At 42.1% G+C, this 16,991-nt stretch overlaps 1 protein-coding gene across 1 annotated transcript in view; it reads left to right on the forward strand.

The window, feature by feature from the left end:
- Nucleotides 1-319: 319 nt before the first annotated feature.
- Nucleotides 320-16,991, forward strand: part of DNAH11 (dynein axonemal heavy chain 11) — a 320,226-nt gene continuing 303,554 nt past the window's right edge. Inside the window, 2 exon segments of the mRNA XM_027102655.1 lie at nt 320-784; nt 2,131-2,274. Coding sequence (XP_026958456.1) covers nt 434-784; nt 2,131-2,274 — 495 coding nt within the window. The 5' untranslated portion in view covers nt 320-433.

The following is a 16,991-nucleotide window of genomic DNA, read 5'->3' on the forward strand; positions in this document are numbered from 1 at the left end:
TTAATCAATACTGGGTTGCCATTCTCCCTTCCCGGGAGCCCCAAGATGTCCAGTGTGCCAGGGCGTCAGAGGGCAGCGGAGGAGGCCATCGAGTGGCTCGTGCCGGTCGAGGGCACGCTCCTCCCCTCCAGAAAGCTGCTCCACTCGGCTCTCACTCCGCCCACAGAGGGCCGGGGCGGGGACGCCGTTCCCCTGGAAACGGGACGCGGCGGCTCAAGACTCGCCAGAGCCCTGGCGCGTTGCGCTCGCATTGCGCGCAGACGCCGGCTGCCAAGTGGGAGCAGGTGTGGGACTAGCGGCCGCGCTCCCGGTGATCGCTGGAGGAGGTGGGCGCCTCTCGGAGCGCGAGTGTGGAGGTGGCCTCGCCTACCCGGAGCTGGGCAGGGGCGCGCGCGTGGAGCCGGCCAGCCCCGCGTCCCCTCAGACGTGCTGGATGGCAGCCCAGGTGGCAGCCCGGGAGGCGGGAGGCTTCCGGGAAGTCCCGACCCTTCGCCTAACCCCGGGCGCCGGCCCGGAGGCGGCGGGCCTAGTGGAGTATGAAGAGGAGGACGAAGACGAGGAGGTGGCGGCGGCCAGGAGAGCGCGGAGTTTCGCCCAGGACGCGCGGGTGCGCTTCGTCGGCGGCCGTCTGGAGCAGATGCTGGGGCTCCCGGAGGAGAAATGGAGCCAGCATTTGGAGAGCGAGGACAAGCGGCAGGTCCTGGGGGAGTTTCTGGAGAGCCCCAGCCCCGCCTGCCTTGTGTTCAGCGTCGACGCCTTGGAGTGGCTCGCGGCGTCCCAACAGGTAAGGGGCGACGGGCGAGGGAACCAGGTCACGCCTCCCGCCCAGCCTGACGGACACTTGAGCGGGACAGGCCAGTTGTGCTTCCTTGGGTTCTCTCGGGGCACACATGAGGGCGCTTTAAAAAACTTCAATCAAGTGCCTGCCGAGAGTCCGCAGGGTCCCCCACGTGTGCCCACTCTGCTGTTAAGTGGTTGTTGGTTAGTTTTCTAGAAGGTCAGCCTTTGGGCCTGCTTCACCCGGATAAAGCAGGAAAAGCAGCGCGTCCTTCAGCTGCCTGGGCGTGAGGCGCGAGGTGAGTTCTCTTTGCCAGATAACTTTCCTTTAAATCGCTCTTGTGTCACTCCGGAGCCAAATGTGGTGTTTGGCGGAGCCCAAATAACTTGTCATGGCTCAGTCTGCCTGTCTAGCACACTTCATCCCAACGAATAATACTTAGGACTCCTTTTAAAAAAGAATTGCCCGGAAATCTGCGCTCAGGACAGTTCTCTCTCCCTCTCCCTCCCCACTCCCTTTTCTCTTCCTTTTTTTTTTTTTTGTTTTTTTCCTTTTACCTTTTTAAATCTAGACTTCTTGTACACTTGAGGGTTAACGTATCACCTACGATCACGGCATTTATACTTAAAGAGTTTGCGAAGACTTTGGAGCAAGATTTACAATTTTGAGATGCCTCACTGTCAGTGTTGTAAAGTGATGCCATCATCACTAGATGTGGTCGTAATAATGGCGGGGAAATAGGGACCCAAAGAAAGAGAGTAACTGGAGTTAGCCTTAGGGTTTTGTGAGTTCTGAATTGTTTTTGTTTTGCTACTGTCCTAATTTTAAAAGTTTGTCAGTGGAGTGGACAAGAACAGTTTAGTATCACTTAAACAGTCATGATATCTGAAGAAATGACTTGATAGTTATGGAAATGTTAGAATATCTGATTAAACACTGCTTTGAGTATAGAAATACAATTTAACCTCTTGGTCTTTATCTCGGTTTGGCCTACTTCTGAACAAGAAAATGTTACACAAAAGAATAACCTTTGCTAAGATGGAAACATTCTAATTTCTTCCTGTATTTGTTTAATTATGAGACATTATGGTATATGATGATCCTAATTGACATGCTTTTGAAAGGACATTCCACACCAATAATACTGTGAAATTAACATTATAAAAGAACAAAGAAAATTGTATAAACTTTGCAGAAGAGCAGTGGAGCAATCTTATTTATAAAGGTAGGTAAGATGCCAGGTTTTGTTTCGTATGCTAGCAATCTACTTACAAGTTAGATACAGCAAATCCTGCTTGTTAACATGGAAGCTACATTGTGGACTTAAAATAATTATGTTACTCTTGTTTCAGATTCCAAGAGATGCAAAACATAAACTTGTTTATATTGCCAAGAAGAGTGCTGAAAACATTGGAGTAAATGATTTCTCTCAAACAGTTTTATTTGGAGAGTTACCTGCCTCATCCCTTGGACATGTAACTGCTTTCCTAGACGAGGTACTGGTCTATCCTTAATATTTTAATCTTTCATTTATCTTTATGACACTTGGAATTATTCAGGACAACTGTGGCTATTAAAAAGAGAATTTTTAGAAGCCAGTCATCTCATTAGCCAGGTGGACGGAAAATGATAGTATTTAGACTGTTCCTGGAATGAGCTGTTATTGATGCTAATGTTCAACAGGTGGTTAATTTGCAGGATCCTCCTTTTCCTCTCTTTCTAAATAATGGAAGGAAATTAAAAAGCAGCTTGAATTGAATAGGCTCCTGTACTTAGCTATAGGTATTAAACTTCATGTTCAGAGTAGAGACAAATTTACCCTTTGGAAAGGGGTATTATCAGTTTTTCAGATTCCTGTTAGTTTCTAAGTGCACTCATGTTAGATAATGGGAAAGGGTAATGGAAATAATGTATTAGGAATGACTGCCTTAAAATTCCTCTTTCTCTCCCCTTAAGTCAGAGAAATGCTCTCTAAACCTGTGTTACTGGCACTCTAATGTGCATTAGAACCACCTAGGGATTTTGTTAAAGACAAACTGATAAATTAGGTTTGGAGTAGGGCTGAAATTCTAGATTTCTAACCTGGTGCTGATGCTGTTTGTTCATGAACCAGCTTTGAGGAGCAACGTGACAAATAACTAGGTTTGAAAGAACCAGAGCAGTGGTTCTCAAACTTTGCTGAACATTTGGACCACCTGGGGAACTAACATGCCTCGGCCCAGGTCACACCTCTTACCAATTAAATTAGAATGTCTGGGGGCGGGTGGGAGCCAGGCTGCAGTAGTTGTTAAAGATCTCCAGGTGACTCTAATGCACCCCAAACTCTGGGAAACACTGGGTTAGTATCGCTAAACCAGATTTCAGTAGCCAAAGCAGTCTTGCCGACGCCAAAATTTAACATAGGAATAATTGCCAACATACTTTTTACTAATGATTTGTCAGTCTCCATCTTTCACACCTCTTCTCCTTCCTGAGTCTCTTCTGCTGTCTTCTTGAAAGGAGGTGTTTTCTTGCGATCTCTGGGCTAACTAAAGCTTCTGTCCCCCAACTTCAGTTCTACCTTGGTTTCACTCCTCTTCTGTTGAATTTACATGGTTTTAGTTGATTTCATGGAGTTAACTAGGAAGAGAGTTTTCTATCTTCAGCACTTGGGACAGTTTTCGGTATGTAGCAGGTGTTCAAGAGATTTTTATTGAACTGAATCTGATGACAGGATTTCACATGGTATGTGAATGACCTTTGGTCCTGTGAATCCAGGCTGCCATCAGCTGGCCTTGGAAGGGCAAGGCAGCACTCTTCATTGGAATTCTTACTCTGTCTGTGTACGGTGACAGAAGATACAAAACCTTTCCCAGTTCATCGGAATTTACCTCAATACCAGGGTCTGCACGGCCCTCTGAAAAGTTTAAGTGAAAGAGAGTAAGCTGTCCCTGAGCACATCTGTAGAAGGCACAGAACATTCAGAACCTCACGGGTTTAACAGGTTTGGAAGATTCTCATTTATTTAATTATGCTTGAGGATATGAGCATTGGGAGGAAAAAAGTGAGGACATCACGCTCAAGATGTCACTTGGGTTTCTTTATGGACAAGGCTTAAATTCAGAATGAAGGGGCCCTAAGGCAAGACTATAGATTTTTAGATTAAAAAAATGTTCAAGGCTTGTCTTTGCTTAGTATCCACAGTGGCTCACATAATTGGCTAATTAACTGTGGCTTACGATGTTTGAAGGACTCCCAAACTTTTCTCTCCAGGCAAGATCTCTCTTCCAAATTCCAAAAAGCTCCATATGCCTTCCTGACATTCCACTTGGTGTGCAATAGACATTTCATACTTAACATTCCAAGTTGAGCTGATGTTCCCCACCCTGTGCTGTTTGGAATTATTCCCAGAATAATGGATGTGAACTCCATCCTTCCAGATGCCCAAACCAGAAAAACCTCCTAGTCAGCCCTGACTCTTGGCTTTGTCTCACACTTTATATCCATTTTGTCAGGAAATCTTGCAAGTTCTGCCTTCAAACATACCCAGAATCAGTTCCCCTCTCCCCTCCATTGCTACCACCCTGGTCCAGCTCACCATTATCTCTCACCTGTGTTAATACATCAGCCTCTTAATTGGTTTTTCTGCTCCTATATGACTCCCATCTAGAACCTATTCCCAACACAGCAGCTAGAGTGATCCTTGCTGAAACACGAGAAAACATGTCACTTTCTGCTCAGACCCTGCACTGGTTCTCCTTTTACTCAGAGTAAGGGCCCAAGAGCTTATAGCAGTCTAGACTTTGCATTGTTTCTCGCTGTGGATCAACAATATCAGCATTAGCTGGAAGCTTGTTAAAACTGTAGAATCTCAGGCCCCGCCCCAGAGCCGCTAAATCAGGACCAAGAAGCACAGGTGATTCTTAGGATCGTTAAAGGATGAAAGCATGGGTTCGAATTCTCTGTGACCTCCCCATGACCTCTCAACTCATCTCAGTTGCTAACTCATGGCTTCCTTGCATTTCCTTAATTGTCTCAGGCACACAGGTGCCCCAGGGCCTTTGCTTTTGCCATTTCTTCATCTTCCCCAGAATCCACTCAGCCAACCCCTTCATGTCTTGCAAGTCTTTTTTGCTCAAATATCTATTTTCCGTGAAGCCACCCTCCAGGTAAGCAGGGATCTTTGAAGGTCAGGGACTTAGGGTCAGGCAAGTGAGATACCCACTTCAAGAACAAAACTTCCAGAGAGGTGGAGAGAAACAAAAACAACCCAGTAATCAAGAGGAGTAATAATTTAAGGCAGTATTATTATTACTATTTTGGCTGTGCCACGCAGCTTACAGAATCTTAGTTCCCCAATCAGGTATTAAATCTGGGCCCTCTGCAGTGAAAACACAGAGTCCTAGCTACTGGACCCACCGGGGAATTCCCAAACGCAGTATTTTAAAAAATAAAAACTAATGCAGAAAAAAATCAGCACTTGAAGTAAAAGTAGGATCACTAATAGTGCCATGCCAAGTCATGTTAGAGGCTGAGGCAAAAGGTCAGTAATACTCATCCTGTCTTTACTCAAAAATGTTGATACTTTATTCATCATTTTTGGATTAGCTTTTACTTTAAAAATATTATTCATCTCAATTATTGAGGTTTGTTGGGTTTTATTTTTGATGCCCTCTTATGCTCCAAAGTGAGTGCCTTACTTGCCTTACAGTAGTCCCAGATCATAATCTTCGTTGCTCACTGATGAGTCCCAAACACACAAGACTCTGCCTGACACATAGTACGATCTAAGTAAGTACTTGTTAAACGAATGAAGGTTAAATAAGGGCTAAGGATAGCCTGTTCTTATAAGAGACAAAACACTGAAGCTGCAAGATATTTCGTTAGAGAAAAAGCATTTGGTGTACGATCTCTGCTATCTCCATTTGAATTTTTTGGACCTTTATATGAAAAGGACACTTTGTGGGAAATTGTATGCTAACTAAGCCCATAGTTGTCGTTTGTTCATTTAATCAGAACTTAATGAATATCTGCTTGGTGCCAGTGACTGAACACACCTGGCAATTAGTTAGGACGATCCTGCCATCGGAAAGCATGCCGTGTGAGCCAACGGTGATATGATGTGGTGGACGTAGTGGTTTTAGCAGGATGCTGTGGCACCTGCAGGGTTGGCAGGGAAGGTGGGGAGTCTCAGATAGGATGATTGTAGGTCTTGGTTTGCTTGGGGGCGGTTCCACTTTCCTCCTGTTACAGATCAGTTAACATCTGCTCATTTTTATTGCTTGTTTTTATTCTCTAAAGCATCCTCAGTTGTATGGTAAGTTACTTGGTCCCCATAGTGTCGAAGGACAGGAGCAATAGCTAGATGTAGGTGAGGGAAGAAGGGAGAAGCAGTGCAAAGGCACAGAGGTGAGGAAATGCAGATTGCATTTTTATTTTTTTATTTTTTATTTATTTATTTATTATTTTTTTTTTTGCGGTACGCGGGCCTCTCACTGTTGTGGCCTCTCCCGTTGCGGAGCACAGGCTCCGGACGCGCAGGCTCAGCGGCCATGGCTCACGGGCCTAGCAGCTCCGCGGCATGTGGGATCTTCCTGGACCGGGGCACGAACCCGTGTCCCCTGCATCGGCAGGTGGACTCTCAACCACTGCGCCACCAGGGAAGCCCTATTTTTTATTTATTTTTTATTTTTTTGCCGTACGCGGGCCTCTCGCTGTTGTGGCCTCTCTCGTTGCGGAGCACAGGCTCCGGACGCGCAGGCTCAGCGGCCATGGCTCACGGGCCCAGCCGCTCCGCGGCATGTGGGATCTTTCCGGACCGGAGCACGAACCTGTGTCCCCTGCGTCGGCAGGCAGACTCTCAACCACTGCGCCACCAGGGAAGCCCCAGATTGCATTTTTAAAAATGGACTGCATTAATACGTTTAGATTGGGGAAGAAGAGCTGGAGGGTGGTGAGAAACAAAGCTGGAGAGGCTGATTAGAAAATTAACACCTATGTAACTTTTTCATCCAATGGTTGCCACCAAAGCCGGTTGTCAAACTCATATCCGTGTGTTTACTGGAAGATGGTAGCAGTAAGGCATGTTCTGTGAAGGTTTTTATCAGGACAGGCTTCAGTGGAAAGTTTTGAAATCAAATGGTCATTTATGACTTGCATTCCAAGCTAAACACTTCTGTCTTTCTGGGTACTTTGTATATGAAGAAGAAAAACATTTAATGCAAGGATTGGTGAATTGGTGACTCAGTCAAGGAGCGAGGAGGGACTGTGTTATTGAGGTAGTGATTGGAATGAAAAGGATTGAGGTAGTTTTCCAGTGCTATGGTTCTTAACTGGGGTAGAATAAAGAAGGGATGGACCAAGTGTTTGAAAGGAATATGGGGAAGGTCATTTGACTATTTTTTCTCGTTTAATGACCTAATATGCTCTCACTTGTATTCAGTGTTGTATAGTCTTTGAAGTTTGACTCAGATATACAGTGATTAACAGTAATTTATGCTGAGAAGCTGGGACCTCCCAAACTTCTCTCTCCAGCCTTGATCTCTCTCCTGAACTCCAAGCTTAGACTTCCACTGCCCTTACGGACATGGCACTTGCTGTGTAATAGACATCTCAAATCCAGCTTCTCCGAAATTTTACTCCCGATCTGCTGCTCAACATTATTATGTGTCCCTATACATTATGATTTCTAACTATTATATAATTAGCAAAAGTATTAAAAATGTCATGTAGTTATTTCCTTAAGTATTATGTTGACCCAAATCTTGAAAGAAACAATAATTGTAAATGCTTATCAAGCCAGAATGAAAGTTATGATTTGGTTTTTGTAGTTAGTGTCTGGGGCCCATTCCTAGACATTTCCGTTTAAGAAGTCTGGCAGAGGACCAGGCTCCTGTACTTTGAAAGTGTTTGTCTCGTAGTAGTCTCTACTGATTTAAGAAGCACTGTAAAAAGAAACACTTTTTAAAGAGTGTTTTAAAAAGAGATAAAAGAAAGGTGAGTAAAGAGATTTAAAAAGAGATAAAAGAAAGGTGAGTAAAGAGAACTCTAGCAAAGGCACCATGGCTCTTTTATCTGTACTCGTATATCCCCTAGTAAACATGTCCAAATTATTTTGGTTTAGAGAAAGTTCACGGATTTTTCTTATAAGTCATAAAACCTAGACCAAAAAATTTACAGCTGAAGACAAAACCCCAGGTTAATTGAATTACTTTGTAATACAGCTTGTTGATAACAAGATTTATTGTCATTAAAGAGCACATCCCAGGTCAATTTGTTCTAAATGATGTTCATGGAGTTACTCTTGTTGCTCGCCTAATTGCTCCACAAAGCATGGGGCTCAGAATTTCCTAACAATTTTATCTACAGCTTGTGACACAAATATTTAATTTTAAAAGAAGTTGGCCTCGTCACAGAACAGTAAATAGAGTGAAGGTTTGAAACAGTATCCAGTAAATTAGAAATGTTGAAGAACCAGAATTATCCTCAACCCTGACTTTTAGAAAAAGCTGTTGCTATTGGGAATTTAATCTAGAAAGCAGTTTTTCAGTGGATCAGTGCATGTTCAGCCCAGTAAGACTAAACTGTTCAGTCTGGTTTCCAAAGCTCTTTATGAACCTTCCCAGCATTTCTCACAGCCCCGCCTCTTAGGGGTGCTGGCTCTAGTTTCAGGCAGACCAGACTGGAACTTTCTCAGAACCCTACGCCTGCAGCCCTCAGTGATTTTGCATCAGTGTTCAGTTTTCAGCCTGCCCTGCGTCGTTCATCTTAAAGATTTAAACCAAGTAGCAAGTTTCCTGGCAAGTCTTCCCTAATAACCCTCTTGGCCAGAGATGGGTGTTTCTCCTGTGTTTCCACATGACACAAAAACGTGCCTTTCATGGCAGTTCTGATATCGAGGTACCTAACCCACGGAGCTCATAGAAGACACGCTAGTTCTTTTCTTTTTTAAAATTTATTTTTATTCAAGTATAGTTGATTTACAATGTTGTGTTAATTTCTACTGTACAGCAAAGTGATTCAGTTATATATATATATTTTTTTCATATTCGTTTCCATTATGGTTTATCACAGAATGTTGAATATAGTTCCCTGTGCTATACAGTAGGACCTTGTTGTTTATCCATCCAATATATAATAGTTTGCATCTGCTAACCCCAAACTCCCAGTCCATTCCTCCCCTACACTCCTCCCCTTTGGCAACCACAAGTCTGTTCTCAATGTCTGTGAGTCTGTTTCTGTTTCATAGATAAGTTCATTTGTGTTACATTTTGGATTCCACATATAAGTGATACCATATAGTATGTCTTTCTGATTTACTTCTCTTAGTATGATAATCTCTACGTCCATCCATGTTGCTGCAAATGGCATCATTTCATTCTTTTTTTGTAGCTGAGTAGTATTCCATGATATATATATACCACATCTTTTCTTTTTTTTAACATCTTTATTGGAGTATAATTGCTTTACAATGGTATGTTAGTTTCTGCTTTATAACAAAGTGAATCCGTTGTACATACACATATGTCCCCATATCTCTTCCCTCTTGTGTCTCCCTCCCTCCCACCCTCCCTATCCCACCCCTCTAGGTAGTCACAAAGCACCTAGCTGATCTCACTGTGCTATGAGGCTGCTTCCCACTAGCTATCTATTTTATGTTTGGTAGTATATATATGTCCATGCCACTCTCTCACTTTGTCCCAGCTTACCCTTCCCCCTCCCCGTATCCTCAAGTCCATTCTCTAGTAGGTCTGTGTCTTTATTCCCATCTTGCCCCTAGGTTCTTCATGACCATTTAGTTTTTTAGATTCCATATATATGTGTTAGCATACAGTATTTTTTTTTTCTCTCTCTGACTTACTTCACTCTGTATGACAGACTCTAGGTCCATCCACCTCATTACAAATAACTCAATTTCATTTCCTTTTATGGCTGAGTAATATTCCATTGTATATATGTGCCACATCTTCTTTATCCATTCATCTGTCAGTGGACACTTAGGTTGCTTCCATGTCCTGGCTATTGTAAATAGAGCTGCAAGGAACATTTTGGTACATGAGTCTTTTTGAATTATGGTATTCTCAGGGTATATGCCCAGTAGTGGAATTACTGGGTCATATGGTAGTTCTATTTTTAGTTTTTTAAGGAACCTCCATACAGTCCTCCATAGTGGCTGTATCAATTTACATTCCCACCAACAGTGCAAGAGGGTTCCCTTCTCTCCACACCCTCTCCAGCATTTAATGTTTGTAGATTTTTTGATGACGGGTTCTGACTGGTGTGAGATGATATCTCATTGAAGTTTTGATTTGCATTTCTCCAATGATTAATGATGTTGAGCATTCTTTCATGTGTTTGTTGGCAATCTGTATATCTTCTTTGGAGAAATGTCTATTTAGGTCTTCTGCCCGTTTTTGGTTTGGGTTGTTTGTTTTTTTGTTATTGAGCTGCATGAGCTGTTTGTAAATTTTGGAGATTAATCTTTTGTCAGTTGCTTCATTTGCAAATATTTTCTCCCATTCTCAGGGTTGTCTTTTTGTCTTGTTTATGGTTTCCTTTGCCATGCAAAAACTTTGAAGTTTCATTAGGTCCCATTTGTTTATTTTTATTTCCATTTCTCTAGGAGGTGGGTCAAAAAGGATCTTGTGGTGATTTATGTCATAGTGTTCTGCCTATGTTTTCCTCTAAGAGTTTGATAGTTTCTGGCCTTACATTTAGGTCTTTAATCCATTTTGAGTTTATTTTTGTATATGGTGTTAGGGACTGTTCTAATCTCATACTTTTACATGTACCTGTCCAGTTTTCCCAGCACCACTTATTGAAGAGGCTGTCTTTTCTCCACTGTATATTCTTGCCTCCTTTACCGCAGATAAGGTGACCATATGTGTGTGGGTTTATCACTGGGCTTTCTATCCTGTTCCATTGATCTGTGTTTCTGTTTTTTGTGCCAGTACCATACTGTCTTGATTACTGTAGCTTTGTAGTGTAGTCTGAAGTCAGGGAGCCTGATTCCTCCAGCTCCATTTTTCGTTCTCAAGATTGCTTTGGCTATTCGTGGTCTTGTGTTTCCAAACAAATTGTGAATTTTTTTGTTCTACTTCTGTGAAAAATGCCAGTGGTAGTTTGACAGGGATTGCATTGAATCTGTAGATTGCTTTGGGTAGTAGAGTCATTTTCACAATGTTGATTCTTCCAATCCAAGAACATGGTATATCTCTCCATCTATTTGTATCATCTTTAATTTCTTTCATCAGTGTCTTATAATTTTCTGCATACAGGCCTTTTGTCTCTTTAGGTGGGTTTATTCCTAGTTATTGTATTACTTTTGTTGCAGTGGTAAATGGGAGTGTTTTCTTAATTTCACTTTCAGATTTTTCATCATTAGTGTATAGGAATGCAAGAGATTTCTGTGCGTTAAATTTGTATATTGCTACTGTACCAAATTCACTGATTAGCTCTAGTAGTTTTCTGGTAGCATCTATAGGATTCTCTGTGTATAGTATCATGCCATCTGCAAACAGTGACAGCTTTACTTTTTCTTTTCTGATTTGGATTCCTTTTATATCTTTTTCTTCTCTGATTGCTGTGGCTTAAAACTTCCAAAACTATGTTGAATAAGAGTGGTGAGAGTGGGCAACCTTGTCTTGTTCCTGATCTGAGTGGAAATGGTTTCACTTTTGAGGACGATGTTGGCTGTGGGTTTTTCATATATGGCCTTTATTATATTGAGGAAAGTTCCCTCTATGCCTACTTTCTGGAGGGTTTTTATCCTAAATGGGTGTCGAATTTTGTCGAAAGCTTTCTCTGCATCTATTGAGATGATCATATGGTTTTCTCCTTCAATTTGTTGATATGGTTTATCACATTGATTGATTTGCATATATTGAAGAATCCTTGCATTCCTGGGATAAACCCCACTTGATCATGGTGTATGATCCTTATAATGTGCTGTTGGATTCTGTTTACTCGTATTTTGTTGAGGATTTTTGCATCTATGTTCATCAATGTTATTGGCCTGTGGTTTTCTTTTTTTGTGACATCTTTGTCTGGTCTTTGTATCAGGGTGATGTTGGCCTCGCAGAATGAGTTTGGGAGTGTTCCTCCCTCTGCTATATTTTGGAAGAGTTTGCGAAAGATAGTTGTTAGCTCTTCTCTAAATGTTTGATAGAATTCGCCTGTGAAGCCATCTGGTCCTTGGCTTTTGTTTGTTGGAAGATTTTCAATCGCAGTTTCAATTTCAGTGCTTGTGATTGGTCTGTTCATATTTTCTATTTCTTCCTGGTTCAGTCTCAGAAGGTTGTGCATTTCTAAGAATTTGTCCATTTCTTTCAGGTTGTCCATTTTATTAGCATAGGGTTGCTTGTAGTAATCTCTCATGATCCTTTGTATTTCTGCAGTGTCAGTTGTTACTTCTCCTTTTTCATTTCTAATTCTATTGATTTGAGTCTTCTCCCTTTTTTTCTTGATGAGTCTGGCTAATGGTTTATCAATTTTGTTTATCTCCTCAAAGAACCAGCTTTTAGTTTTATTGATCTTTGCTATCGTTTCCTTCATTTCTTTTTCATTTATTTCTGACCTGATCTTTATGATTTCTTTCCTTCTGCTAACTTTGAGGGTTTTTTGTTCTTCTTTCTCTAATTGCTTTAGGTGTAAGGTTAGGTTGTTTATTTGAGATGCTTCTTGTTTCTTAAGGTAGGATTGTATTGCTATAAGCTTCCCTCTTAGAACTGCTTTTGCTGCATCACATAGGTTTTGGGTCGCTGTGTTTTCATTGTCATTTGTTTCTAAGTATTTTTTGTTTTCCTCTTTGATTTCTTCAGTGATCTCTTGGTTATTAAGTAGTGTGTTGTTTAGCCTCCACGTGTCTGTATTTTTTTCAGATTTTTTCCTGTAATTGATATCTATTCTCATAGAGTTGTGGTCCAAAAAGATACTTGATACGATTTCGATTTTAAACTTTAAAGTCCCCTACTATGATTGTGTACCTGTCGATTTCCCCTTTTATAGCTGTTAGTATTTGCCTTATGTATTGAGGTGCTCCTATGTTGGGTGCATAAATATTTAGAGTTGTTATATCTTCTTCTTGGATTGATCCCTTGATCATTATGTAGTCTCCTTCTTTGTCTCTTGTAATAGTCTTTGTTTTAAGTCTATTTTGTTATAAAGCAGAAACTAACACATCATTGTAAAGCAATTATGCTCTACATGATGTTAAAAAAATTAAAATTAAAAAAAATTTAAAAATAAAGTCTATTTTGTCTGATATGAGAATTGCCACTCCAGCTTTCTTTTGATTTCCATCTGCATGGACTATTTTTTCCATCCCCTCACTTTCAGTCTGTATGTGTCCCAAGGTCTGAAGTGGGTCTCTTGTAGACAGCATATATACAGGTCTTGTTTTTGTATCCATTCAGCCAATCTATGTCTTTTGATGGGAGCATTTAAGCCATTTACATTTAAGGTAATTTTCGAAATGTATGTTCCTATTCCCATTTTCTTAATTCTTTTGGGTTTGTTATTGGTGGTCTTTTCCTTCTCTTGTGTTTCCTGCCTAGAGAAGTTCCTTTAGCAATTGTTGTAGAGCTGGTTTGCTGGTGCTGAATTCTCTTAGCTTTTACTTGTCTGTAAAGGTTTTAATTTCTCCATCAAATCTGAATGAGATCCTTGCTGGATAGAGTAATCCTGGATGTAGGTTTTTCCCTTTCCTCACTTTAAATATGTCCTGCCACTCCCTTCTGGCTTGCAGAGCTTCTGCTGAAAGATCAGCTGTTAACCTTATGGGGATTCCCTTGTATGTTATTTGTTGTGTTTCCCTTGCTGCTTTTAATATTTTTTCAGTGTATTTAATTTTTGATAGTTTGATTAATATGTGTCTTGGCGTGTTTCTCCTTGGATTTATCCTGTATCAGACTCTCTGTACTTCCTGGACTTGATTGACTATTTCCTTTCCCATATTAGGGAAGTTTTCAACTATATTCTCTTCAAATATTTTCTCAGTCCCTTTCTTTTTCTCTTCTTCTTCTGGAACCTCTATAATTCGAATGTTGGTGCATTTAATGTTGTCCTAGAGGTCTCTGAGACTGTCCTCAGTTCTTTTCATTCTTTTTTCTTTATTCTGCTTTGCAGTAGTTATTTCCACTATTTTATCTTCCAGGTCACTTATCCGTTCTTCTGCCTCAGTTATTCTGCTATTGATCACTTCTAGAGATTTTTAAATTTCATTTATTGTGTTGTTCATCATTGTTTGTTTGCTCTTTAGTTCTTCTAGGTCCTTGTTAAATGTTTCTTGTATTTTCTCCATTCTATTTCCAAGATTTTGGATCATCTTTACTATCATTACTCTGAATTCTTTTTCAGGTAGACTGCCTATTTCCTCTTCATTTGTTTTGTCTGGTGGGTTTTTGCCTTGCTCCTTCATCTGTGTGTTTCTCTGTCTTCTCATTTCGCTTAAGTTACTGTGTTTGGGGTCTCCTTTCGCAGACTGCAGTTTCGTAATTCCCGTTGTTTTTGGTGTCTGTCCCCAGTGGCTAAATTTGGTTCAATGGGTTGTGTAGGGTTCCTGGTGGAGGGGACTAGTGCCTGTGTTCTGGTGGATGAGGCTGGATCTTTTCTTTCTGGTGGGCAGGTCCACGACTGATGGTGTGTTTTGGGGTGTCTGTGGACTTATGATTTTAGGCAGCCTCTCTGCTAATGGGTGGGGTTGTGTTCCTGTCTTGCTAGTTGTTTGGCATAGGATGTCCAGCACTGTAGCTTGCTGGTCGTTGAGTGGAGCTGGGTCTTGGCCTCTAGATGGAGATCTCTGGGAGATTTTCACCATTTGATATTACATGGGGCTGGAAGGTCTCTTGTGGACCAGTGTCCTGAAGTTGGCTCTCCCACCTCAGAGGCACAGCCCTGGTACCTGGCTGGAGCACCAACAGCCTGTCATCCACACGGCTCAGAATAAAAGCGAGAAAAAAAAGAAAGAAGATAAAATAAAGTTAGTAAAATAAAAAATAATTATTAAGAAAAATAATTTTTTAAGTAATAAAAAAAGGACAGAGAGAACCCTAGGAGAAATGGTAAAAGCAAAGCTATACAGACAAAATGACACACGGAAGCATACGCATACACACTCAGAAAAAGAGAAAAAGGGAATAAAATATGTATATCATTGCTCCCAAAGTCCACCTCCTCAATTTGGGACGATTTGTTGTCTGTTCATGTATTCCACAGATGCAAGGTACATCAAGTTGATTGTCGAGATTTAATCCGCTGCTTCTGAGGCTGCTGGGAGAGATTTCCCTTTCTCTTCTTTGTTCTCACAGCTCCCGGGGTTCAGCTTTGGATTTGGACCCGCCTCTGCGTGTAGGTCGCCGGAGGGCATCTGTTCTTCGCTCAGACAGGACAGGGTTAAAGGATCAGCTGATTGCGGGGCTCTGGCTCACTCAGGCCGGGGGGAGGGAGGGGCACGGAGTGCGGGGCGAGCCTGTGGCAGCAGAGGCTGGCATTACGTTGCACCAGCCTGAGGCGCGCCGTGCGTTCTCCCAGGGAAGTTGTCCCTGGATCCCGGGACCCTGGCAGTGGCGGGCTACACAGGCTCCCGGGAGGGGAGGTGTGGAGAGTTACCTGTGCTCACACACTGGCTTCTTGGTGGCTGCAGCAGCAGCCTTAGTGTCTCATGTCCGTCTCTGGGGTCCACACTTATAGCCGTGGCTCACGCCCGTCTCTGGAGCTCCTTTAAGCAGCGCTCTGAATCTGTTCCCCTCGCACACCAGGAAACAAAGAGGCAAGAACAAGTCTCCTGCCTCTTCGGCAGCTCCACACATTTTCCCGGACTCCCTCCCGGCTAGCTGTGGCGCACTAACCCCCTACAGGCTGTGTTCACGCCCCCAACCCCAGTCCTCTCTCTGGGATCCGACCAAAGCCCGAGCCTCAGCTCCCAGTCCCCGGCCGCCCCGGCAGGTGAGCAGACAAGCCTCTCAGGCTGGTGAGTGCTGGTCGGCACCGATCCTCTGTGCGGGAATCTCTCCGCTTTGCCCTCCGCACCCCTGTTGCTGTGCTCTCCTCTGTGGCCCTGAAGCTTCCCCCCTCCGCCACCTGCAGTCTCCGCCCGCGAAGGGGCTTCCTAGTGTGTGGAAACCATTCCTCCTTCACAGCTCCCTCCCACTGGTGCAGGTCCCGTCCCTATTTTTTGTCTCTGTTTTTTCTTTTTTCTTTTGCCCTACCCAGTTACGTGGGCAGTTTCTTGCCTTTTGGGAGGTCTGAGGTCTTCTGCCAGCGTTCAGTAGGTGTTCTGTAGGACTTGTTCCACGTGTTGATGTATTTCTGATGTATTTGTGGGGAGGAAGGTGATTTCCGTGTCTTACTCTTCGACCATCTTGAAGCTCCTCCCCTACCACATCTTCTTTATCCATTCATCTGTTGATGGACATTTAGGCTGTTTCCATGGAAGACACACTGTTCCTTACTAATCTCCTAGCTCAGCAAGTAGTGGGTACAAAGCAGGAAATTGTAATAATAATACAATTTGGAAAGATTTGTTTTATCCCCATTGGAAAATAAAATAAAATTTCAGTTTGTTTTTAGTTAACTAGAAGGTTGTGTTCTCAAAATCAGCTTTAAAAAGGTGGAATACCTATTTTCTAAGCATTTTAGCTAATGGAAATTTTATAGGTAATGCTGATGGTCTGGACAGATTGTGTCAGGAAAATGTTTAATTAGTACATATTGAAATGAGTGAGGAAGCAAGAAGAGACCAACTTCGTTAACTCAACAAACTCTTACTAATTACGTAAGATATGCTGGGCTTTGGGAACACAAAATAATTTTGGAGTGTTTTCACACATATAATTTCATTGGTATTTCCAACTTAATGGTGGAAGGAGTTCAAAAAAGGTTCATATGATTGAATGAACATCTTTCTATCAAAATTTAATCCACTGGGATGTCACCCAGGGCTGGAGAAGATTAATTTACTCTTGCCTCCATGTGATTCAAGAAGATTTTTTACATTACTATACCTGCCAGTGTGCGCAGTTTGCATTAAGAAAGCAGTTTACTTACTTGACATGATTTTGCTTATTTCATGCAGAGTTTAAGTTATTGGGAGCCTCCATAAATGTTTGATAAATGGGTAAATGAATGAACAAGTAGTATAGTATTTCCACTTCGAAAGAATTTATCTAATTAAATCTAAATGGGTCACTGACTTTGTCATCTCTTTGTAGATTAGATATCACAGGAGGATATTTAT

This window comes from Aethalodelphis obliquidens, unplaced genomic scaffold (assembly GCF_003676395.1).
Source record: "Aethalodelphis obliquidens isolate GAN/ISIS:26980383/991018 unplaced genomic scaffold, ASM367639v1 scaffold5, whole genome shotgun sequence".
Classification (NCBI taxonomy): Eukaryota; Metazoa; Chordata; class Mammalia; order Artiodactyla; family Delphinidae; genus Aethalodelphis; species Aethalodelphis obliquidens.